This window comes from Sander vitreus, chromosome 8 (assembly GCF_031162955.1).
Source record: "Sander vitreus isolate 19-12246 chromosome 8, sanVit1, whole genome shotgun sequence".
Classification (NCBI taxonomy): Eukaryota; Metazoa; Chordata; class Actinopteri; order Perciformes; family Percidae; genus Sander; species Sander vitreus.
In genome coordinates this window covers 15,239,348-15,263,774 of record NC_135862.1, presented here as the reverse complement: position 1 = coordinate 15,263,774, position 24,427 = coordinate 15,239,348, and the positions used below count along the sequence as shown (strand labels likewise).

The window sequence follows — 24,427 nt, the reverse complement described above, 5'->3', positions numbered from 1 at the left end:
CATGTATTCTTCCTAAAGGTCTCTGCAGCGCATACCTGTGTCGCCTGTGAGATACATCATCTGAATGCATGGAGGCAACCTGTGGTGAAACTTCCAAGTAACTCGTGTTATTCGGTGTATTTGGGGACAAGCAGCACCCAATGAATGAACGGCTACTCTGACGGTGCTGCTGAGCGCTGCCGGTCGACACGCCCCCAGCATGGATAGAACCAGCAGGAACAGACGCTCGGGAGACACACTCACTATGCTGGAGAGTGGTTGAAGCCGCGATGGGAGTTAACACATCCAAGTTTGTAGAGGTCCTGTCACCAGTGTCGTTGCACTAAACAAAGACTTTGGGTTTCCTTATTTTTTCTCACTGAGGGGCTTGCCTGCATTTTTGTCCGAGGCGTTTCTCTCACAGGATGGTGATGATATTGGAAAGCCGGGTAAGATCATAAAGTCAGTTCTCTCTGATGAGAACGACCTCCTCCTCACGACCACACAAAGGGAACCACGGAACAAGTTTTTCTCACGCCATCATTTTTATTTTTTGAATGTCATTAAGAAGCAGAGGGGGCTGTTTCAAAGACAAAATGGATCACTTTGCTGCAGAGTGCCTTGTTTCAATGTCCAGTCGTGCAATTGTTCACGCTCAAGGGAATAGGGAGATTAAACCAGAAACCCCGTCCTCCTCAAAGAACGGAGAGGAAATGAAAGAACCTTTGGTGAAAGATAACTCCTCTATTTTTGTGGTGGCGCGGATTTTGGCGGATTTTAACCAGCAGACTCCCAACAATGTTGCCGAGCAGGCAAAAATAAAGGATGAGAGCATGCCGAACCACATAGATGATGGAAACTCTGCCACACCTACCACCATCTCCGATCCTACGCTCAAACAAAGAGGCAAAAGATCGCGAGGTCGAACTGAGCCAGAATCGCCTCAGAAAAAGCACAAATGCCACTATTCAGGTTGTGAAAAAGTTTATGGCAAATCATCGCACCTCAAAGCCCATCTAAGGACACATACAGGTCAGTTTCATTGGATGCAAATGTGTGTTGCTGTGAACATGAGTTCCCTTGCCTATGAGAACGAATGATTAAAACTGAGAATAGCATACTGATAAGAAGTGTGGTTTCGCTTACATTCAAACCGATAATTTGTACAGAGGAGGGTCACTGACTGATGTGTTTCCTCGAGTCAAAAAACATTCACGGATCCACCCTAATTGGAAATAATCGGCACACACAGTAGGCTACAGAAAAAGACAGACTTTGTGCATAGTTTAATAATTGCATTGTTCCTTAAGTTGTATAAACTTCGATTTCCCTTTAATTTCGGGGAAGGGAGGGAGTCATAAATAGTGCCACTCCCACTCAAGTCTCCGAGCTTTGTCACTGCTTTCCTCTTGTTACCCCCACCCCCCGCATTGGACAGTATGTAGCCAACAAACCGAAACTGCAGTGCAAATGCAGAACAACATGACACAGATCGGGTTTCCAGTTTTCTTCTGCGCGCATTAATTAAAGTCAACTTTGGTGACATGAGAAAGAAAAAACAAAAACATGTAGGCCTAATGCGCACATCATATCATGATCATCAATCCAAGTAGGCCTTTGCACTCACATTGGCATGCAAAAAGTTTACAAGATCAATCCAGTGAGTGTACCTTTACCCTGCAGAGTAACTGGCTATCAAATGAGCTCCAGATCAGCAGAATTCTACGTTTGACTTATCATATATCTCCATATTTGCTCATTGCATTCCGCAGGGTAGGCCATTGAGAGAGAGGGGGGGGGGGCAAATATGTAGATCGACTCAAATTGAGGGGGTTGATAAGAGCTGTGCAGTCGCCTTTCTGCCCAAAGCTCTTTGTTGTGATGTGCCACACCCCCGCTAGACAGACTGCCAGCTGATCTGGCCAGCAACAGACTCTGCTAGCTGAGCCTCGACTGAGGAGCCTCTCCTTCCCTCTGCTCTGTAGACTGCAGCTCACACTCCCTCTTCCCACCGCTATCCTCCATTCTTTACAACACACACACACACACACACACACACACACACACACACACAATAAACGCCTGGTGTGAACTTGACCCATATTTGAGTCATGTTGAAATTGAATTCCACAGAAATATGTGCAAGAAAAACCCAGAATTCAAAATATGTAGAATACCTCTTGAAATTGAGCCCCCCCTCATAAATTAAATGATCTATGACCCATCCTTACAGGGGGAAATTCTTGTCTTGTTCTATTCTTTTCGCCTGCCTTTGTACCAGGACACACTCCCCTGTCTGGGCTTGTGACTGGTTTGTGTCCTTATATCACTAATTTATTAGCATTTAGAATAATGCCATAGTGATTAAAGAAAAACAAAGCATAACTATAAAACTGTAAGTACACCTTGTAGATGGTGGATAATCCTGTATTGATATTGTTGTATTTTATTCAATTTGTATTCATTTTTATTGTGCATTACATAAACACTGCCTTTTATTTATCAGCTGCAGCTTGGTGCAGTGGTGTATACTCAGTGTCTGTCAAGAAGAGGAATGAGACTGATTTGACTTATGCATGTACATAAAATAGGGTTCCATAATATTCCATCATTACTTGAATGGCTTCCAAAAGGGAATAAAATGCCTGTGTCTCATACACCATGCATTTTAGTGCTGTTTTATTACTATCATCCATGCCCTTGTCTCTTTGCCTATTAAGCTTTTCCTTTCTTTTGTAGTACACTCCTGCGTATGGCTTTGTGATTGGTTTGTGTACTATGATTTCTGATAATGAGGACAGTTTCTGCTTATTTGATTGGATAGTAACCGAACGTGAGTCATCACAGTTCCACTGCCTTGTCTTAGCCAAACTTGCAGCAGAGAGCCAGCCTCCAGCGCTCACTGTGCTTCCCTTCAGCCCCAACCATGTGTTTTTAGTGCAGTTTTATTGCTCCGTATAAGCCCTGCCCTTGTCTCTTTGCCTATTTAGCGTTTCCTTTCGCCTGCCTCTCTGTTTGGATATGCTCTGGCGTCTGGCTTCACGATTGGTTTGTGTCCCATAAATTCTGATAATAATGTCTCTTTCTGCTTATTTGATTGGATAGTCCCAGAATGTGGGTCATCTGAGTTCAGCCAGGCTGCCTCAGCCAACCTTGCAGTGCTTTCATAGAGCCAGACTCACGCAGTGTGCTTCCCTTCAGCCCCTACTAGCAGAGTCATGAGAGAATGGATTCCAGCCCAGTCATTCCCAGCCAAACACCACTATCTAATTGAGGGGGGGGAATCACAGTTATAGACTCTAAACAAAGAGCCAGGGACTAGGTGTCCTCACTTCACTTCTGTAACGCCCAAAGCCTCATTATCCCAGCTTTTGCAATCTGTGTGTGTGTGATTTGTCAGAGTGTAAAAGGAGGTGGAACCTGAGCTACATTTTATTTCTTATGCAATGTCTATACACAAGAAAATCAATCCCGTTACTAGCTCAAAATGAACTTCACCCACTAGTAATGTCTCATGAGAGGCATCATCATTTTTATTTTAAGCCATAGAATAATTATTTTTAGGTTGATGTTATGATGCTGATGGTGACATTAGCTATTAAGGAGGATTTTTTTGTTAGATTCAGAATCACTATATTGTATATGATCTTTTGCGAACTACTGAAACATTTTAAGGGTCAGTTTTCCTTAATTACAAATAATCTTAGCCATGAAGACAGTTTCAGCTTCATTTGTCTAGGATCCTCTGATGAAATTTGTCCTGCTACTCCAGCATAATGGAAGTGAATAATGTATGCAGGATAACTCACAGACCCGGCTGTAATGAACAATTTTCATTAGAAAAAAAATGAACAAGGCCTGTGGATAATCCAGTGTAACTGGGAATTTTCTCTTTAAATGTATTAAAACATTCCTGGTTTAGGGTCCCCTTAGTGGAGACTAAGTGGTTTCATTTAAGGTTTCTTCTCACAGCTGTCTTCTCCGACATAGTGTAAGAGGGACACCAGGATGTAGCAGACATGAGGGACCACGCTGAATTTAAATTGCTCATTATACTTTATTGAGTTTGATGGCGAAGAATCCTTCACAGTTTAGGGGTCTAAGGTTACCAGACAGCTTTTGTCTGACCTCCTGGTGTGGGAGGTGGGGCTTCTCTCTTTGACACATATACTTATCTTACATTATGGCAAATCCAGTCATGTAACGCAGGTCAACTCAGTTTTAAATGGTCCAGGTCATATAAATTAAACTGCTTTTGATTCTTTCTAAGGACCTTTCCCAGCACCAGCTGGTTTCTTTTCATTTATTCTTTGTTTGTCTTAAGAAGCATAACCCACTCTAACGATGAAGACCCACTTTCCCAAGAGGAGTCTTGTGGTCATGAAGTACATGGTGTTCTCTGTGAAGCCTCATTACTCTGCATTGGTCGTGTCATGCAAACTGCGATCTCTAAAGGAGAGATGGCCCCTGACAAGCTCATTACAAGTCGTGTCTTCTTCAGAAAGAACAGCCTGGGCCTTCTGTGCCCCCCACAGTTGGGCCTCACAAAAGGCCATCTTGTCAGTGTCCGAGACCTATTTGAAAACTATTTGAATCACCGGGACGAACAGGGTAAATATTTCACAAAGACAAAGAGCCTAATGACATATTTTACAGTTGGTTTGATGTTTTGTCTGGACATCTTTTGTGTTCTGCTGGGGGTACCTCTAATACTGTGAGATGGCTGTAAACCCCTCTTCTGTCTGTCCTAAAAAATAAGTGGTACCACCTGGCAGCACAGTTCCACTGCCATGTAGATCCAGCTATTCATGCATTCTATTTTCAGCCGAATAACTGTGGTTAATGACACTTTTTTTAACATTAAATTATCCCAAATTCCACATGGAAAAAAGAAGCAGGAGTCTCTGATTATATACATATACTGCATCTCTGCCAGTGGTTTTATATTTGGCTGCACTGCTACACACAGTGCACAGTGTTCCTGTGTGGCTGGTGGCAGTGATGAGGTAGCAGGGTAGAGATGGGGTTTTCCTGCTCTTGCTTGAGCATGACCTTGGCACAGCAATGGGTGTAAATTCTGCTGGGGCACAAGAGGTCAGTTTGTCTACCTGCCACACGGCAGGATTTCCACCATCCCACCCAGTTGAGCCATATTTTTCCTGATGTGTAATAAAACGATGACTCCTCTGTTAGGAGATGCTCACAGTTTCCATTTGTCCCCATTCTGGTGACACAATGTTTTAGCCCTGCTAACAGGGTGTCGGTCAGGCAGTCCACACTGTGGCGCAGAGAGAAATATGTTAACAAATATTTGGATTGCCATGATTTTTTTTTGTTTTATTTTTGTTTGTTTTTTACAGACGTTCATGATTCACAGAAGATGAATCTCACTGACTTTGGTGAGCCACTCACTTTTCTTCTAGTGCCACTAGCAAATCAGTTTTTACTTATCCAGGTGAATCACCTAATAGATGCATCATCACAAAAACTGGGATGGGATAGTGATGTTTGGTCGGTTAATATTTTGTACATGCATGGTTCCCAGATGATGAATCCTAAAGACTTTGGTGATCCCCTGACTTTTCATATTGTGCCACTATGAGGTTGATATTTGCTGTTTTGAGTGAAATGTCTCAACAACTAATTGATGGATTACCATAAAAATTGGTACAGAAATCGGGTACATGTTTCCTTCTGAATGAATTGTAATAACTTTGGGGATCCTCTGACTTTTCATTAAGCGCCATCATCAGTTCAAAAATGTAATTTGTCCAGTACTTTGGTTTATGACAATTCCATCAACATCAACTGCACTTTGTGTTCAGTGGTAATAAGCAAATGTTAAAAAAATAATAAAATAAGCCAGTGTCAAATTCCTTGTATGTGTTTACTTGGCCATTAAAACTGATTCTGCTATTAGCGTGCTAACACGCTAAACTTTGATGGCAAGGTGGGTAAACACCGCCATGTTAACATTGTCATTGTGAGCATGTTAGCATGCTGAGATTAGCAATTAGCTCAAAGCAACACTGACCGTAAGTACATCCTCACAGAGCTCTCAATCTTTATGTTGTTATAAATCAATTTACTGATGTATTTTCTTCTGCTGTAAGATAAGACGTTTTCCTTGTGAATGAAATCCGGTTGGCCGTGAAGGCAACGTGTAGCAGTACAGTATGTATCCAATGGAAACAAGGTATTAGTTAAATCTACTTGATCCATGGGTTGTAAATAAAACCAAAGTGGAGCCACCATCTTGCCTGTTCTAATCCTTTGGTGCAGTGTTCCTGCTCCATGAAAGACATCTCTGAGGCGTGTGCTGGTGCACATGCTGTCCATATGCTATCCTATATGGCCATGTAAAGCTCACAGTGGGATAGTTCCTCACTAATGCTGGAATGTAAATGTGATTTAACTGTGATTAAGCAGCCAAGCATGCATGGTGGATACTCCTGACACTGAAAGGCCCCTGTCAGGCAGTTCCCTGGCTGTGTTGCTTTCAGTGGCCCACAGGGCTCATGTATTCTTCTCAGCTCAGCTCAGGAGTAGTTTTATAAAAGCTGCTCTGTCTATTTCCCCCCACCAGCCCCTCCCATACTTCTTCAGCCTGCATAGCAAAATAGGTGCTGAAGCGTGTTGTGTTGCGAGGCCGAGCCCCGGCCATGGCTTGTGGCGTGGTGTTGATTACCGTACGGCAGGAAGAGAGAGATACAGACCTGTGGAACATTGTGCATTTTTTCACATCTCCTGTTCAAAAACCACCAACCGCATCTCGCATGCAAGGGAGGGATCTGCAGTACAAAGACGGAGAATATACAGTGCAGTAGCCAGGGTGGGGGTGGGGTTAGATACCGGGATATTCACTGTCAATGCCCTCCATTGATGTAGGTCATTTATTCAGCTGTATCTGCAGCTAATCTGATTATCGTTTGAAGGGCTGCATGTTTGACCTCTGCAGCAGTGAACACCCCTGTCAGCCCAGCACTCACAGCATCCCATCTAACAGTTAGACTCTGACTGTGTCCACTGTGTTGTGTTCAGCTCAGCTTGAATAAGAGAAGAATAGCCGTGGGGCTAATGTCAGAGGGAGTGTTTTGTCTATGGCTGGGCTGTTTATGTTCCCTACGGTATGTAAGGTGTGTCTGCGTGATAAATCAGACTGTGGCAGACCACGACACACAGGGGTGTGGCCCTCGGCACAAGATGAGGAGTATTTTGTGGAGTCTTGGGGGAAGGAGGGCATAATAATTTTCTCTGTGAGACATGAAAACATTTCTCTCCCGGAGAATGAGGTTTAACATTGGACAGCTGGCACTATCTCCAGCCTGTACCTCCTCTTATCACAGTGTGGTGAGGTCTCTCATGATCTGGCAAGGCTATGGTTCTTTGTTTGGTTCTGGTTAGTAAGGATGTCTGTCATATTAGAGCTATAGTGTCAGGACTCCATCATTTGAATGAGCTGGCATTGTACTGCGGGAGTGAGAGTCATGGATGATGGGGCATCCCTGCCCCCACCTGCTTTTGCGGACCAACTGTAAACACCCATTAATGGCTGCAGCTGTTTGCATGTCCTTAGTTAACCAGGGTTTAAAAGATACAGAGACACATCAAGGCAGGTTGTTTTAGCATGCACTCAAGGCTGAAAGAGAGTGCCCACTCAAACTAATTGAGGCAAATGTGATGAGCTGGTCAATGCAGGCGAGCTACCCGTACCTTTCCCTTAAAGAGTTAAGGGGATGAAGTAATGTATGGCTAAGTGTGTGCAGGAATCAGACGGTCACACTCGATCCCGCTGCATGTATCCGGGTGAATGTCAATAGCCCTGTGCAGTGCAGACCAAGGGGAGTGAGTTACGGTTAGTACGCACAGCCGGTCTGATTGAAATGCATTACAGGAGTGCCTCTCCTGCTGTGAGCGAAGCTGCTGCTATTGTTCACAACTTGACAGCTATAGGCCTACAAGGGGAGGCATGCTATTCAACGCCAAGCAAGGTCCCTCTCAGTATAGACAAAAGATGATAATAGATCAAATCCTCCCTGTTTTCAGAGCTTTCTCATGACAAGTTTGAGCCGGTCATCAACACGAGCAACTGACCCATCCAAGGCTCCTTTATTATTCCTGCATATACAACTTATTCTTGTTTCTAACAAACTCTGAATGGACTCTGAGTGATTTTCTTTGTAATTTGACTCCTCTCCCACTAAGTACATTTTTCATAGACGAGCAGCCACGTAAACCGTTCTGATCTCAGATATGTTTCAAATCAAGCAGTGTCTTTTTTCCTTTTTACAGACCGCAGAACTTTGTAAGCCTTTGTTGTTATTTTTCCACAAGCGAAGCTTGCATGCACTGCTGTGTGAACAACGAAAAGAGGAGCTGCAAACGCCTTAATGTATATTCATTTTCTGCACACACATGTTAGTGTTCAGATCATCTTGGCACGTGATGGTGAGTTTAGAGGGAAAGGCTGGGTACGGTTGGGTTAACCCTGTCTGCTCCAGTGGTTAATGCTGATGAGGGACTCAGCAGTCATTTTAGTATTACCCCAAATCCCATGGATTGGATGGTTGTCTGCTGGCTCCTGGTTGGTTACAGGTCATAGTCTGTTGTAAACATGCAACCAAATTACAGGATTGTACTGAGCCCTACCACTGGAGTTAGTGGTGTCCCTCTCATTTCATGTTGCCAAGCTGACTGTGCCACCAGGCCAGTGCTGAAGTAATGAGCTGTGATTAGTCTTTTACTTTCCCTGCTCGAACTGTTTGCTTTTAAAAGTCCATGCAGGTTTATTGTGCCCCTTCGTTCTGAGCTCTGTAAAATATATTTCCTGTTCTGGTTCTCACTGTGTAGGCAGAGCAAAGTCAACTTCAAGGTGACTATCTGTTTTTTCTCCCCTCCTAAACCTGCAGATATATTTACTCTAGCTCTCTTATGGCAGGCTCACATGAATGTTTCAGCTGCACACTGTGTGAGTTTGACCCATGTCTGAGGACACACCAGGAATGTTATCTACTCTTGTTTAAAATGCTGGTAGCTGTTGTTGGAGCAGGTGACTGAGTTGAGTTCCTATGCCGCTGCTCACGTCAAAACGAGTTTTGATCTCCCTTTTGCAGACAGCATCCCTCACACCAAGGAGATGAACTCAGATTCTATTTCTCATAACCATTTCTGCAGAAACCGAGGAGCCAAAGATTCTTAGATATGAATGAGAGAAGGATGGTGGGAGAGGAGCAGAGATGAATGCTGTTTATTACTGACCCAGGTAGAACAGTTATATAACAAGAGTACCTGTGACATAATCACATCGCACACTAGTGCTTAGTAGAGATAAAGTTTACGTGCATGATGTAATTCACTTTACGGGTAACTGGGTCACTGTGTTCGTTAGGGAAAAGCTTCCCTCAATCCCCCTGCTTCACCCTCTGCATCTGACACATTCTAAGAAACACAAACCACACCCTGGATGTGGATGCTGCCAGAGATGGGATAACCAACCGGTGGGGCCTCATGTCACGATCGCCGCGGTGCCCTGCTGTGACGACACTGGAACTAGATGGGAGTTAGAGCAGAATAAGGGGAGTAGCTTGCAGCTTTCTTCTTTCAACCGAGATGCTGAATAATATCTGCAGTCTATTGAGATATCTTGAAGAGTGACACCCTATTTCTACAGAGGGTAATAACCCCTATCATCATTTCCACTCAGGATCAAAGCGTTTTTTTCCCTAAACCTCCTCATTGTTACCAGAAAATTGGTTTTTACTGCCCTCATGGAAATCTCAATTCTCATGTTACGAAAGAAGCACAATTAATTGGGGCTTAGCATGTTTTTCCCTTCATGTAAGTGAACCTTTCAATGCTGACATTAAAGCAGCAGGGCTTTTGATGCATATTCATGTCGTTGACCCAAATGCCAAAGGCAGTTTAGCATTTTCTAAGAAGTCATGGAGCTCTGCATAATTTGATGCATCTTGGTGAGTTGCTGTTAGCTACCTGATGCTTCCACGATGGCTGCATTACTGTATCAGGGCAGTTAGACTGGATATCTCAGCCTAGCTCTCTGGTGTCTGGTTAAATATTAATGCAGCTGGATCCGTTACACTGGTTATTGAGCCTTAAGCAGTCCACAGAGCTTAACTCATTTTGCAGTGCCAGGTGGCAGCTGCTTCTCTTGCTAATAAGGTATGAAATCAGACTATCATGAGTCTTGTCAATGAGAGACAAACAACCACAGCCTCCTAGTTTTTATGAATTATAACTCATCCAGGGAAGATTGTTTCTTTGTGTGTTAACTCTTGCAGCAGAGTGAGAACATTATAGATGTTTTGGGAAAAAGGAGACAAGGCTGTGTGCAGTGTGTGTATATACAAATATCTATATGTCAGTTACAGAGTTTACATACACTGAGCCTGCAGGAACTGTAGTGGGAAGGGCTGACTGAGTTCAGTCTGGAGCTGAGGTGAGGCGTCAGAGGCATGAAAACAGACCAGGCTGTCTAGACTTGCTCTGTCTGTCTGCATGTTTTGTAACCATGCAGTATAGTTGGGGGGAGGGACCGAGACTAGTAGTGCACCGAGTTCTTGTTTTTGAGACTCACTGGCATCAGGTAGCATATGACTGTTTGATGCTCAACAGCACTGATTCCATTGTGGCCCTGAGGGAAACCACGGAACAAAGAAAGCGTTTGGCAGGCCTGTTCTTATGTACTTTTGTCGTGCCATCTATAAACATTCACGCATCTCACCGTCCATTCCTTTTCATACTTCAAATCCCTGGCGTAGGCATGCACATAATGATTGAATATTTTTATTCTCAGGAAAGAACCATAACATTAAAAGACGTGCCGCCCTTTTCCTATAGCACTGCATGGTCAGACTGCTGCATGTAGCTATTGTCATGCAGAAACTCACTGAAATAAAACTAAATGGAATACAGTATTTTACATATTGACCAGTGGATGCACAACGCTGCATTTAGGTGCCAAGCACACTGTTTCCACATTAGAATGGAAGGAAACCACAACATATATAGTACCATCTGGCTTTGGGTAGATTTGTTTCAAAGCCCACTTTTATTGCATGATGGAGGGGGGAAGGGTGTAATTTCCCATGTGCCGATTCACAGATAGTTGCATGTTGGAAAATGGGCTGGGTAACCATTGTGAGTGTGATTAGAATATATAGCTTAAATAAAAAACTGTGTCTGCTCCTCTAGCACAGCTCCAATTTTTAAGTGATTTACCCCAAGTCCCACATCTCACTACAGCCTTTTTTGTCTCTAGTTTACATTTTGAAGATCTCTTGGGTGGTTTTGATATCCTTCCTTTTACTGACCTATCAGACCTAGCAATAACCTTGCGATCATTATTCCTTGAGTTCCTTGATTATTCCAGAGCCTACTACGTACAGGAAACCACACAGTCTTGTTCAGCAGGCCTGAAAAAAATGTCTGTGCTTGTTAACCTGTAAACACCTTATAATGAGTCACTACTCTCACTGTGGAGAGCCATTTTCACTGAGTTTTATTTGTTTCATGTTGCACTCACTGACACTATCAGTATTGGGAAATGCTTATTGTATATAAGGGATTGCCATTGTAAACAGTCCTTCAACCTAAAGCACATAATGGCTGATTTTGCATGTTGCACATTTACTACAAATCACACATACTTAGTGTGAAAATTCCAAACTTTCTTCAACCACGGGCTCCCATTCATCTCAGTACAGTGTTAAAGTCAACTTGCAGACACTTAGAGTTAGTTTGAGATAAGTAACTCATTATAGTGAACTCGGGTCTATTTTTATTTCTCTGAAAGTCACAATGTTACTATTGCATGTTAAAGCCTGGATAGATTTGAAATGTCTGCACTGCAATACCACACAACAATCATGTAACTTTGGCAAAAATAACTGCAGACATGATGTTCACTGAATAGCCTACCTCACAGTAGCCACCTCACCTCAGGTTTCACATCTTTGCAAGTAGATTTTCATATGAAACTGAAATAAGTGGAAATCACTGGCTACTTGGAATGTAACAAAAGTGTGGTGTATTATTTTTGTGTGAAAGAAGGTCAACGCTATATGGCCTAAAACATACAAAACATGGAGAACATTATGCAAAGACATGTGGAATATGGTCAGCAATAAGGCAATGATCAAAACTAAATTAGCTCAAATAAAGGCTTGTTCTTAATGCCATGTTGCTATCTTCTTGTGTGATTTAACACTGGTGTCTCTCCTTCCCTCTGTGTGTTACAGGAGAACGACCTTTCCCATGTACCTGGCCTGACTGCAGTAAGAAGTTCGCTCGCTCTGATGAGCTGGCCCGCCACTATCGCACCCACACGGGGGAGAAGAAGTTTGGGTGCCCGCTTTGTGACAAGCGCTTCATGCGCAGCGATCACCTCATGAAGCACGCCCGGCGCCACTCAGATTTCCAGCCCGGCATGCTGAAGAGGCCCCATGGCAGCAGCAGCTCCACACGTCCCAGCTCCCTCAGCGACTACAGCCGCTCGGATGCCTCCAGCCCCACCCTCAGCCCCGCCCTCAGCCCAGCCAACTCGCCTTAAACTGAAACCCAGTCGCACTTTCTGTCTCTGACCTGCGAGGCCTGTGTTTTTGTCATAACACTTGTGTTGCACGGTTGTCAGCAACCCCCCCCTCCCTTTGCTATTCCTGCGCTTGCTGTGGTGTACCATACTGTACATAACTGCTTATTGTAGTGCAATTACTCGTGTGATCCTAAAAAAAGGTAATGCCTTTCCCAGATGGCAATATTTACATTCTGTACCATATGTCTGTATTTTTTTAGCTTCTGGTCATGGCTAGTTGTCCAATGTATGTTCACAGTCAGCTAAACAAGGTTTAGAAGAAGAAAAACAGACACCCTGACAAGTCTTATCAAAAATGGGACTTTCTTTGTTGTTTTTTTTTGAAAGGGTGAGGAGAAGGGGTACACACACACACACACACACCTCAGGATTGAAGACAGTTGCTATTTCTGTAATACCACAGTACTTCAGAGTACTCACATTGACTGCACAATATACTCATCACTTTACTCTGAAATTCAACAGGGGTTGAATTTTACGCCCTGCTCAGGGATGGCCTTGTTAGCTTGAAAGAATGAACACGAGGAAGAGAAACATACAGTACATATATAGCAGCCTTTACACTCAACACAATTTGCACTCTTTGTTTTTTTTTGTTGGTTTTCACATTTTGAGGAAACTAGCTCAACGGTCATACAGTCTACAAAATACAGTACACAGAACTCATGTACTCGTGTTCTCGGGGGGGTTCACATGTATTGTAATTGCTATGTGTTAACAAAACGATCCCCAAACCTCCACCTCAGTAAACAAAATACATCATTTCCTCCACTGCAACATTAATATGCAGTTGCCATTACACTGGGTTAAATATGTACTTCATTAAACAGCTGTGTGCAGTATATACTGTGTAAATCTGCATTGTGGGAGGATCAGGGTTATATTGGGTTAACAGTTTTTAAAAGTATACTCAGTTGAAGAAACTTTAGAACCTTTAAATAGAGTTAAGTTAAGTTTCAAAGCAGCTGTTCATGTTTTTTTCTTTTTTAAAGTGCTGTATCATCAGGCAGTATTTCACACAAAATGGACACAAAGGGACTTTAGTTGAAACAATGTTTATCCCTCTCTGAAGCACATAGGAAAAAGTACCAAAGAGAGTGAATGAAAGCTTTCTATTCAGTCTTGTAAGCTGCCCTTCATTGAGGCCTGGGGCTGGTGGTTGGCAGTATCACAGGTAGAACCAGACAGCCTGCACACTTCCCTCCTCCTGGCTTTGCCTTTTGTGGCCTCCCTTGAGGAAACAGCTGCATCCCACAAGAAGCTATTCACAGCCCGCAGGAGGAGTGCTAACATGCCATTCCTGGGGAGTCCTCCTTCGCCCATCTGGCTCTACCTGTCCAGTGGTGAAGCTCCAACTCTGCCAAATAGCTTAAGGTGGCCTAACTTGGGAGGGGGGGGTGAAATGTAGGCCAGAGTGTTGGGCAGAACCGGGCTTGGCTGCAACATGGTGGAGCACAGAGCGAATAAAGCAGCTATCTGCAATAGCCAGGCAAGGGAGGGCAGGTCCTGATAAAAGAGGAGAGGTTTATCATGAGCTGAGCAGCACAGAGGAGGAGACACCTGGTCGCAGACACCCCCGTCTCCTCCTCCTTCCCCAACACACTTCAACTGTAGAAACCATGAGCAGTAACATGTCTGTAATTAGTGGGTTGATCCAACCTGTAGGATAAGAGTAGAAAGAGAAGTGTATAAACAACAGTACTACCTAGATAACGCTAGCAGTGTGGGTGGGACGTACCCAACTCCATCCTAAGCACAGGGAGAAATCCTCTACTGCTGGAGAGTCAAATTACAAAATGCCAAGGAAAATGTCGCTCCAAATTCATACTGATAAACCAGAGCGCTCAAACAGCTGCTTTCAAACTTCTCTCTTGCAACAATGGGGGGGGCTTTTAAACTGTTGTAAAAACATTTGAACCAAAACGAACATATCAGCAAAGTGCAATGCTCACCAGCCTCACGTCGTCCTCCCTGTGAAGCTCAGATGTCCTGTGAGAAAGCTGACTTGTGTTTCTAGACAGACATGCCTCAATAAGTCAGGCAAAAGGCACAGTAAACCTTCCATGGAAGCGGGCACCACTATCAAAACTGCTGCAGCACCGCCAGTCTGTGTTATGCCTACATTTTCTTTGAATGCTTCAGCACTACGGCCGAAAATAGTTTCATCCATGTATTCGGTCCTGTCAGACCCCTCCAGACTGTTGTCACCATGAATTGCATTTGCTAGCTTCATTCTACCAGCGAGTCTTGCCCTGCAGTCCCGTGCTTCACACTATATGCATGTTAACAACTGCGCCTTGGAAGCGTAGAGGGTTTTTTGAGGCGGTCTGGCAGGTGTAAGTTCATGAATGACTGGCCTTGTCCCTCGTTCTCCACAGCAGCCATCTCTCTTTAAAGTTGTGAAGAATCAGCTCACATCAGTCACATCCTCCAGAAAGAAAACATCCCTTATTTAGATCCAATGCAGTAGTTTCCTCAAAACACCACGTTTAAGAAAACAACCCTCTGTAAGATGGTAAAATAGTTTCCAGACTGCAAGATGACACTTTGAATGCCACTGATCAGCAGCTCTTTATGAAAGAAGCATCGAGAGGGTTTAACTTTTAGCATTTCTAGAAAAAACAACTTTGATTTTCACTAACAAATTCTTGGAACAGCTGTTTTTGTGGTATCTATCCATTTGTTTAGTTATAGTCAGTTTTTGACTTGGTTTGTAGTTTAACTTTCTCTTGCAAACCCGCCCCATTTCTGATTAGCTCACCCTCAAGCAGGTTTCATGAATCACTTTTTAATCCATATTCTGCACATTTACCTCAGGGTCGACATCCGCAAAGCAGATATGGGACAGTTTGTGGATTTTGTTGTAACATCAGTTGCTGCACAGAAATGTCTGCCAGCCTCCCCACGGTGTTCCTGGGTGCTTTGTGCTCACTGCTGGTCAGTGTCCGACCACACTGGAAACAGGAACGCCGCCATACGGGGCCCAGCTCCTGCCTATAATGTCTTCATAACATCCTGCAGTCCTGCTGTGCGCCTTAGTAAGCACGGGGCACTCTGGAGCTCTTTTCAGTGAAATGCCCCTTTAAACACCTTTGACCCTTAGTGTCAGTGGACTTACAGTAGGCAACAGGAAGCTCTATACCACCTGAAAATAAACCAACTGTGACAGTGTAAACATCCCAGTCTATCCATCCATCCAGACTGCACCGGTGACATATATAGGCCTCCACAGGCATAACTTTTATTCTCACTGTACCAAATTTACTTGAATAATTCAACACAAAAGGCCATTGAACACAGTTTTGTACATGTCCATTTTTACTGTACTTGTGTTTGTTGTCAAATGATTATTAACCTTACTGGAGAAAGGTGTATAGTCTGTTTCAATTTATTTTGTTTTGTTTTTTTCTGGTCATTCTTCAGGTCATTTCAGCAACTCTTTCGAATATATCACAGCATTAAGGTTGACTGTTTTTGTCGGATTGTTTAAAGGAACCATATTTTGTTAAAAAGCATAGTTTGATCCCTGTTAATGGGGGTTACCCCTTTAATTAAAAACACTTAATACTCTGTTGATGTCAGGATGCAGGTTATTCCAGTTAGCCTGTTATCCAAAAATTCATGTCAGAAAACAAAAGGATTGTTTGGGGTGACAGAAAATGTAAACCTCCTGACCTCTGTGTTCGGCTATTTCAAATGGAGTGACTCATTTTTTTTCTTTATTATATAGATTATTTTGAAAGTTTTCCATAAGAATAGAGACCACAGCATTGTGAGTTAGCAATGTAGTCATACTTTTTATTATTGCTTATTACTTATATTTGTCTCATATGAAATGTTTGTATATTTTTCAGAAATCATACCTCTTGAAATATTTGACTTTTGTTCTACTTTCATATCTTTTTAAAACATCCATCATGTAGCTTTGTTTGCTTGATGAGTAGCACAAATAATTGGTTGTTTTATTTGTCCCTACTTGAATGAAGAAGGAAAGAAAGAGACTTTTTTTCTGTAAAAAAAACAACAAAAACAAAAAACACTGGGCTACATTTTATATAATCATCCCATGTTTTCAGGGTCCTCAAAAAGTAATCTTTCCAGGAAATAATGAAACCTTATTTTTTATTATTTTATGTTACAAAAAATATTTAAAAAGAACCCGTTCTCTACTGAGCTCCATATATTTGTCTGAGTTTAAACATTTTCTATATGTGAGGGATGATGTCAGCTGCAAATTACTATGAAACTCCACTTCAGCATTTTTTTATCAAATCTTTCAATTGTAATCCCACAGAGATTACAGTTATTGACATCTGTCAGAGAAAAAAGGAATTTAAACACTGACAAAATGGAAATACAAGGTTTCAACAAGATGCTAACAGTGTACCAGTTAATATTTTGTTCTGCTTACTGTAAAAATATATTAAAGTAGATTGGTTGTTGCTTAGTATGTAAAGAACTAACATTAACCTTATTTAAAAAAGAATCATATTAATAACATGAATATATCACTGATATCGTCTCATCTTCATGGTCTCAGCGTACAAGCATGAGAAATGCAATTGTGTGCCAAAACTATAATGGTAACTTCTTAAAGATAACAAAAGTTGAGGGTAAAAAAAGAACCTGGCTACTATCAGACATTTAACAAACTTGTACAGTTTTATAAAGTGTGACATGTTTTTTTTTAATGTAAAGTACAGGATTAAATGAAGCAGCTCTGCATATTTGATATGCAAGTGCTCCAAGTTAAATATTGCTTTTCTGCTTTATGTAAACATTTTGATTGTGTAGCTTTGTTTTCATTTGGTTCTTGTTATTTAATTTGTACTTCTTTTTTTTTTGCTGTACAATACTCAAGCAATGTATAATGGCTTATTACAGGTATTTTTTTGACATAAACAATCTTAACGATGATAAACGCCCAACCATTCCAAAGGATTGATAATTGCATTTGCTATAAATGTGCTGCTTACATGGACCCAGTGCATTTTTGTAGGTTATGAATAGAAGTCTGTCTTGACTGTGAGATTTTACACGTTGTGAGTTGTGCACAAGGTACGTTTATCATTGTCAACATTTCCCAGGTTTAATCTCTCCTTTCTCCTCTGCGGGCTCTATGTGTAGGCTAAGCCAATTCGAATAAACAACATACATGCAATATTTTAAAGTATTATAAATATATAATATTTAAAAGATCAGGACATACTGTGCATGTCTTCCCTCATGACAAAAGCCTGAGGCTTGGGGGATAATGTTTGAAGAGGGAGCCATAGATAGGAGAGAGCAGTTCTTGAGCAGTGAGAAGAAGCTTTGAGTTCATCAGAGACTCCACAGTTACAAGTTGTTACCAAAGGCTTTGAAGGGAAAGATGAATGTTGCAGTAATTTTGAACCCAACCCAGTTTGGACCCCTGGGTTCAACTTTATATGCTCTTAAGTGTTGATCAATGGATGTCGTGCTTGATATGGACCTTTTTCTACATCTCACATAAGCAATTTTCATTTTGAAAATCACTTGAATGAACAAAACCTGTTTGATTATTCGAGCAAACTAATTCTGACTGAGTAAAAAGACGAGAAACAAAAGAGACTGAGTGAGTAGGAACATGCAGTGTAGCAGACCACATCTGTCTGTACCCTTCACTGACCATGTGGTCCCGCTTGACTGCCTGAACTGACACTGGGCGGCATTTTCTCTTTACTGTTGAAATGCACGCTGACTAAAAGTCTTTTGCTCAAGCTTTGGATATGTTTGCCCTTAAAGAATTAGTGTGTTCCCGGTTATGCAGCACTAAGTGCTGTGAATGACCTCCCTTTAATTACAAAGAGAGAGCCTCTTACCAGCCTTTTGGTTGTTTCCCGTACCTGTTTGTCCACAGTGTATTGTTGCTCTCTTGATACCTCTCCTCTGTTTCTCCTCTGCCCATCACCATCAGTTGCCTGTTGTAGTGACTCCATGGTGCTGCTTCCCCTTTCAGCACCAGTATAATCTAATCTGTAAATAACTCGACTCAGCTATGGCCAGTACATTCTCTTGTGACCTCACTCTAACCTTCAGGTGTCATTTTGTTTTTTTCTCTCTCAGCAAACCAAAATCACTACATACAAGTATTACAGTTGTACAGTTCCTCTGATTCTACACACATTTAATGTGCTGGTCTTAGCTGCTCTGCTGTACCTTTTTATGGCATTATTTTGTACATGTTAGACAATATATTGTGACCATGTCCTATGCAAATATGAAAAATAACAGATTGTTGAATAATGTATGTTGTCATAACTTGTATGCATGAAATAGTGAAGTTTACATTTGGAAATAAATTCATAAAATAAGCAGCTACAATTGGTTTTGTGCTCATTTCCTTCACTTCATCCACCTTCTGTTTAAGTGACACTGGGACTTTTGCTCAACAGCCGCCACTGTGGCCACAATGAACACATTATGTGGTTGTGATAAATGCTAGGCAAGTAGCAAAAGAAGAGAGGAGTCATTAAAGCATTTTCTACAAAGTAGACAAATGAAATGATGCATAAATGGTAAACAACTGGTAGGAAAATGTTGTTAGCTTTGGACAGAGCCATGCTAGCTGTTTCCCCGTTTCCAGTCTTTATGCTAAGCTAAGCTAACCAGCTGCTAGCTGTAGCCTTAAAGTTATAGATACCATACAGACGTGAGAGTGGTATTGAGTGTTTTATTGATACATTTTAATTTTAAGACGAAGAGTGTGTTTTTCTGTTGTTTTTTTGTCTCTTTAATGTCTGATTTGTATCAGTCGTTTATAGGGAAGTTCCTCGTTTATGAATGTAAAGTATTTTAAACATTAATGCAGAATTCCAGCTGAGAACAGTATAAATGGGTGATATTCCTCAGTTAGACAGCCTTTCCTCACAATCATGTGCTTCAGTATTATTCTTGCAACAGGAAGTACACCTTGTTCCCTCATTTCACCCATGCAAATAGTTACAGTAACTGCTGGGGTATCAACAATGGGTGGAGCACCGAATGCTGGGGACTCCTTCCTTCCTTATTGTATTTCAGGCAGAATAGACTGATAAATTGTGTGAAGTTTCCTGTATATACCCAGTGTACTTGCAACTTCAGAAGAACAGATGATTCACTACAGACTGCAGCCGCCCCCTGAGCAAAGTTTACTTTTAACTTCATGTGACACACAAAAGCAGAGTTTCTCACTCCATCTGCATGTGCTGTTCTGCAAAATCACCGGTAACATGCCTTTATTCCTATCTTAAGCTGAGTGTGCCCACCAACACCAGCAGCAATCTCCTGCTTCACAATAAATCATGCAATGTGGAGTGAGAAAGGAAGGAAGACAAATAAAGAACGAAGCAATTACAATTCTTGATGAGGAGCCTGGTGTTCTCCCTGCTCAATCTGTACACCTCCTGTCTCCAGGCAGGTTGGAACTACCAGCACACCATGCTACACAAACAGACAAGCTGCCACCCCTGGCACTACCACACAACTTGGTGTGCCATCACAGCCGGCATGTTCCCAGAGCTTGTTTTTTCATATTTGTGTGGCAACATGAGGGACTTCTGCATAGTTATTTTTCATGTGTTAATATTTAACTAATTTTTTTAATTATGCTTGGAATGTTGGCAGGGAGCTGAAAATTGGGCTCCTAAATATACAAATCCTGTGTCTTTCCTCGGCATGATAGTGGATAGTGGAGTGGTCATGCAACAGCAGAGTCTCAGTAGTGTCCCTCTGCAGATCACTGACCGTGCTAATTCACACATATCTCGTCGTATTCCAAGAAATATCTGGTTTTGCTGGTTGTGTGGGTGAGGCACATATTCAGTCTGGGTTGCACGTCTTTCAATCACGTGTTTATTCTCAGGGTGACACATTTTCTCCTCTGTAGTGAATTATATTGCTGCAGATGCGGGACAAAGTGTAGAGAGTTATATGAGCAGTGAGTGCACATCTCTACCGGTATCACCCTGCATACAGGATGTGGGGGCGGAGGAGGTGGTTTTGGTTTGACTGATCATCTTCAGTCACACCTTTCCTTTGGATTATCAGCTCTTGAGCACCCAGTCTTAAAGTGAAATTGCACGCAGAATAAACTCAGGTAAATTTACAGTGTGGCGAGAACCTCAACCATGAGTTATTTAGAATGCATTGTCTGAGGGAAAGTACAGTACATTGTATAAGAGAGATTGAAGATGAGGATGAGGAGATAGGTGGGTGGTGATACCCGCTGCTGATTGGTGCACCCAACCTAGACACACTCAAAGTCGAGAGCGTGGGAGGCTTTGTGGGCTGGAAAGGGTCTATGCTCCACTGAGGTGTGTGGGCATCACTGACTTTGAGACTCAGTGGAATAAATCCACATAAAAAGAGGGAGAGATGTGGTCAGCAGCAGCAGCAGCAGTAGCAGCAGTGGTCTTAATCACACAGAGGCCTGTGTGTGTGTGTGTCCCTCTTCCTCTATGCCAAGCCCCAGAAGGCAGGCTGAAGGGCCATGTGATGCCACCCACTCTTGAGTGCAGTGCATGGCAGGGCTGGCGCTAGATCCTGCAGAGCGGGTGGGATGAGCTCAGATATGGGAGGCTGGCACCAGCTGAGAACAAGGCTTAGCTAAGGGAGGTGGTGGCATCACTGCAGCAGAGACATCAAAGGCACCAACCTGCTTAAAACACAACAGCACTTTAAATACTGTCAGGTAGAGTGCCTTCCAATCTAGTAAACAAAAATAGTGCTAAGAGGAACTAAATATTCAGTTCATATACCCGTGGATATGCATAATCGTCCAACATTTTAATTTCACCATCTTAATGAGACAACTGCTTACCATCAAAATCAATATTTATGAACTATTGTGTTGCATTAAGGCCTCTAATGGTTTCTTAATATGTGAGGAAAGAGACAGATGCATCTGAAAGGAAAATAATAAAAAATAAAACAATACTGTATCCTGGTGTTTTGTTTTGCATTAGTCTTGGTTTAAACTGAGTTGAGTGAATGTGACTACATGGAGACTGTGTTGAGAGGATGAGAGGCCTGCCAAAAGACTGCTGTATGCCTGATAGAGGTCTTTGTTGCTTTGAAAAGCAAAGGGAGGTCCTTCATGCAAAGTCAAAGGAAATTCTGAGAAAAGGGGATCCAAGAAAGAAGACAATACACTCTGTCTCATTCAGTACTTATTATGGAGGACGCAGGATTTAAGAGCTCGGATACATTTCTGGGAAGAAAGGGGCCCTCTTGTGCCATTGGTTGACAAACATTAGACATCATGTGGAGATGTAATTCATCTTCAAAACTTAACAAGTCATTCCATATTATTAGCAGCTGCAGTCCACAGACGTGACTTGAAGTATGGGGCAACAGTTGGAGAAGTGAGTCTAACCCACTTTGTAGTCTCTAGTCACGAGACTATACTCACAGTCAAAAGTATGCAATTCATCCCACACAGGACAGGCTGGTGCCCACGAAGCAACCTTTTCCTCACTCTCACTCCACCAACTCATCCAGCTTTTACTGTACAGACTGTGGCTTCTCGAAAAAAAAGAAAAGGCTAATTTTATCTTAAACTTTTTTATTGAAAAATATGTATTTTTTTAAACCCTCATGAGTTTTGTGTTTTTTTGAGAGTTCAGACAGACAGGGGATTGGGGGATTGATCTGTTTACACTTGTGTTTACTGTACATCTCCTCACGTTTTAAAATCTGTAGCTGCATAATATAATAGTCTATCAAGACCTTAGAGTCCTCAGCCATGCTAGCAGCTCTGTGAGGCTGTATTTCGGCACATTGTTGCTTTGAGCTTAATGACACTAACATGCTAAAACGTTTAAAATATTCATTAGCTAAATGTTAGCGTGTTAGCATGCTAATATTGGCTAATTAGCACTGAACACAAGTACAGGTGACGCTGATGGGACTGCTATTAGTTTTGCTTTCGTTATTTAGTCATAAAGTATTGGACAAATTCATATTTTGACCTGATTATAACACTAGAGGAAACACCAAAATTATTACAATTCATCCTGAGGGGATTTACCAAATCTAAGGGCAATCCATTCAATTGTTGTCGAGACATATCACTCAAAACCACAATGTGAATCTTGTGGCTACAGGAGAAGTCAGAGGATTGCCAAATGTTTGTACAAAATGTTTGTTGAAATCTTTGACCAGCTGGTTGCGCTAGATGTAAAGTCGAAGGATCACTAAAGTCATCAGGATTCATCCTCTGGGAACCATAAATGTCTGTCCAAAATTCCAAGACAAATTTGAGATATTTAAGTCTGGACCAAAGTGGTGGACCAACTGATCGACTGACTAACATTGACGAGACTAGAGCCATGCCGCAAAGACATTCTATATTTTCTTAATCATTACTGCTTGTGTAAATCCAATAATGATAATCTGGTGGAAGTCTTTGGTAACACTGTTTAACGTGCTAGAATGAAACCCTTCTTACTGTCATTCTCACAAGCTGATTTTCTCTTCATTTGAAGATTAAATTAGGCTCTAATTAAATTCATTCTTACATATCTACAATGACACATAAATGATCAACCATCTCTTTGAATTTCCTCCGAGTCATTCTTATGTAGTGTTTAATACCGTTTGTATTGCTCTGTGACTTATGCTCACATGCTTACAGCATGTCTCACCAGATTTAACCATGGCAGAGGACACTCTCGCATGAATGCACTTGCAGATTTACTGCTGCTTTTCAAAGGCCTATTTCGCTGCGTGGCATCTCTGGAGGAATATGGCAGTTACAGCTCTCAGTCTGGAATGCTGCCCTTCTTGGCAGTTCACTCCCAAGAATCTCAACTCTATAACCTCAGAATGATTTTGGTGGAAATGTTCACCTCATTCTGTTTAGTTTGACTCATTCCAAAAGCAGACACAAGATTAATTACCTTTTTCCATTAATGCTGAGTCTTTTAAATAACCATCTAAAGAGCCTATTCCAGAAATCTCAAACAACCTCTTAAAGGAGCATTGCACTGATTTTACACATGATGAGCAGTTCATGGGGAGTACAGTAGGTACATTTCACTTCCCTTAAATTGCATCTGCGGCTCCTCCACTTGCCTCCCTTCCTCGCGTCTTAGTCCGTCCCACCAAGGAAGCACGGGAGAGGCGCGAGGAAATTATGGGAGGAGAGAGGAAACAAGGAATGGTGTTTTAGAGGGATGAGACGTCTTTTCCTCGGAAGCGTCACATGAATTGGTCAACTGTATGGGCGGAGTTAGCAACGGCTTTCAGTGGCAAGGCTTCTGGGAAGGCTGCTCTCGTGTATCCTCACTTATAGAAATAAGAGCTTTGAGACGGCCTTCATGAAGGAGGGACAGAACAACTTCCGGTTCAGCCGAGGACCAAGGAGCTATTAAATAAGGGAAGTGAGATGTACCTTATATAATGTCTCCTGAGGCTCTGAAGAACCTTTGTCAAGTCTGAGAAATTAACCCTGGTAACGTCATTGTGATGTAATGTAAGAGTACCCCTTTAAGGATGCTGCTAAACTCTTCTAATCACAAATTCCACTTTGCAGGAAATAGTGGCACTTCAAATACAAATACATTATTGATTCGTTTTAGTACACTAATACAGTAATTTCAACCTGTTATCTATGTCTGCTTTTAGGCCTCACTAGAAAACAGAAAAGATGAAAGCAAACGGATAGTACAAAGTGTATTGTAGTGTATGTGGATCATCGTCCATCATTTCTTATAAAATAACTGAAAACTGTCAGAACATTGTATTGATTAAAAAGATCCTCAACCTTAAATCTATAATCTCTACGGTTCTCATGATCACCTCCTTGAAGTGAAGAAATGACGCAGACACACCATG

General features: G+C 42.0%; 1 protein-coding gene across 1 annotated transcript; it reads left to right on the top strand.

The window, feature by feature from the left end:
• Positions 1–209: 209 nt before the first annotated feature.
• klf13 (Kruppel like factor 13) lies at positions 210–13,431 on the top strand. Its single transcript, XM_078257006.1, has 2 exons — positions 210–1,011; positions 12,237–13,431. Exons 1-2 carry the CDS (start codon positions 537–539, stop codon positions 12,545–12,547), a joined length of 786 nt encoding a protein of 261 aa, XP_078113132.1. The 5' UTR covers positions 210–536; the 3' UTR covers positions 12,548–13,431.
• The last annotated feature ends 10,996 nt before the right edge of the window (positions 13,432–24,427 follow it).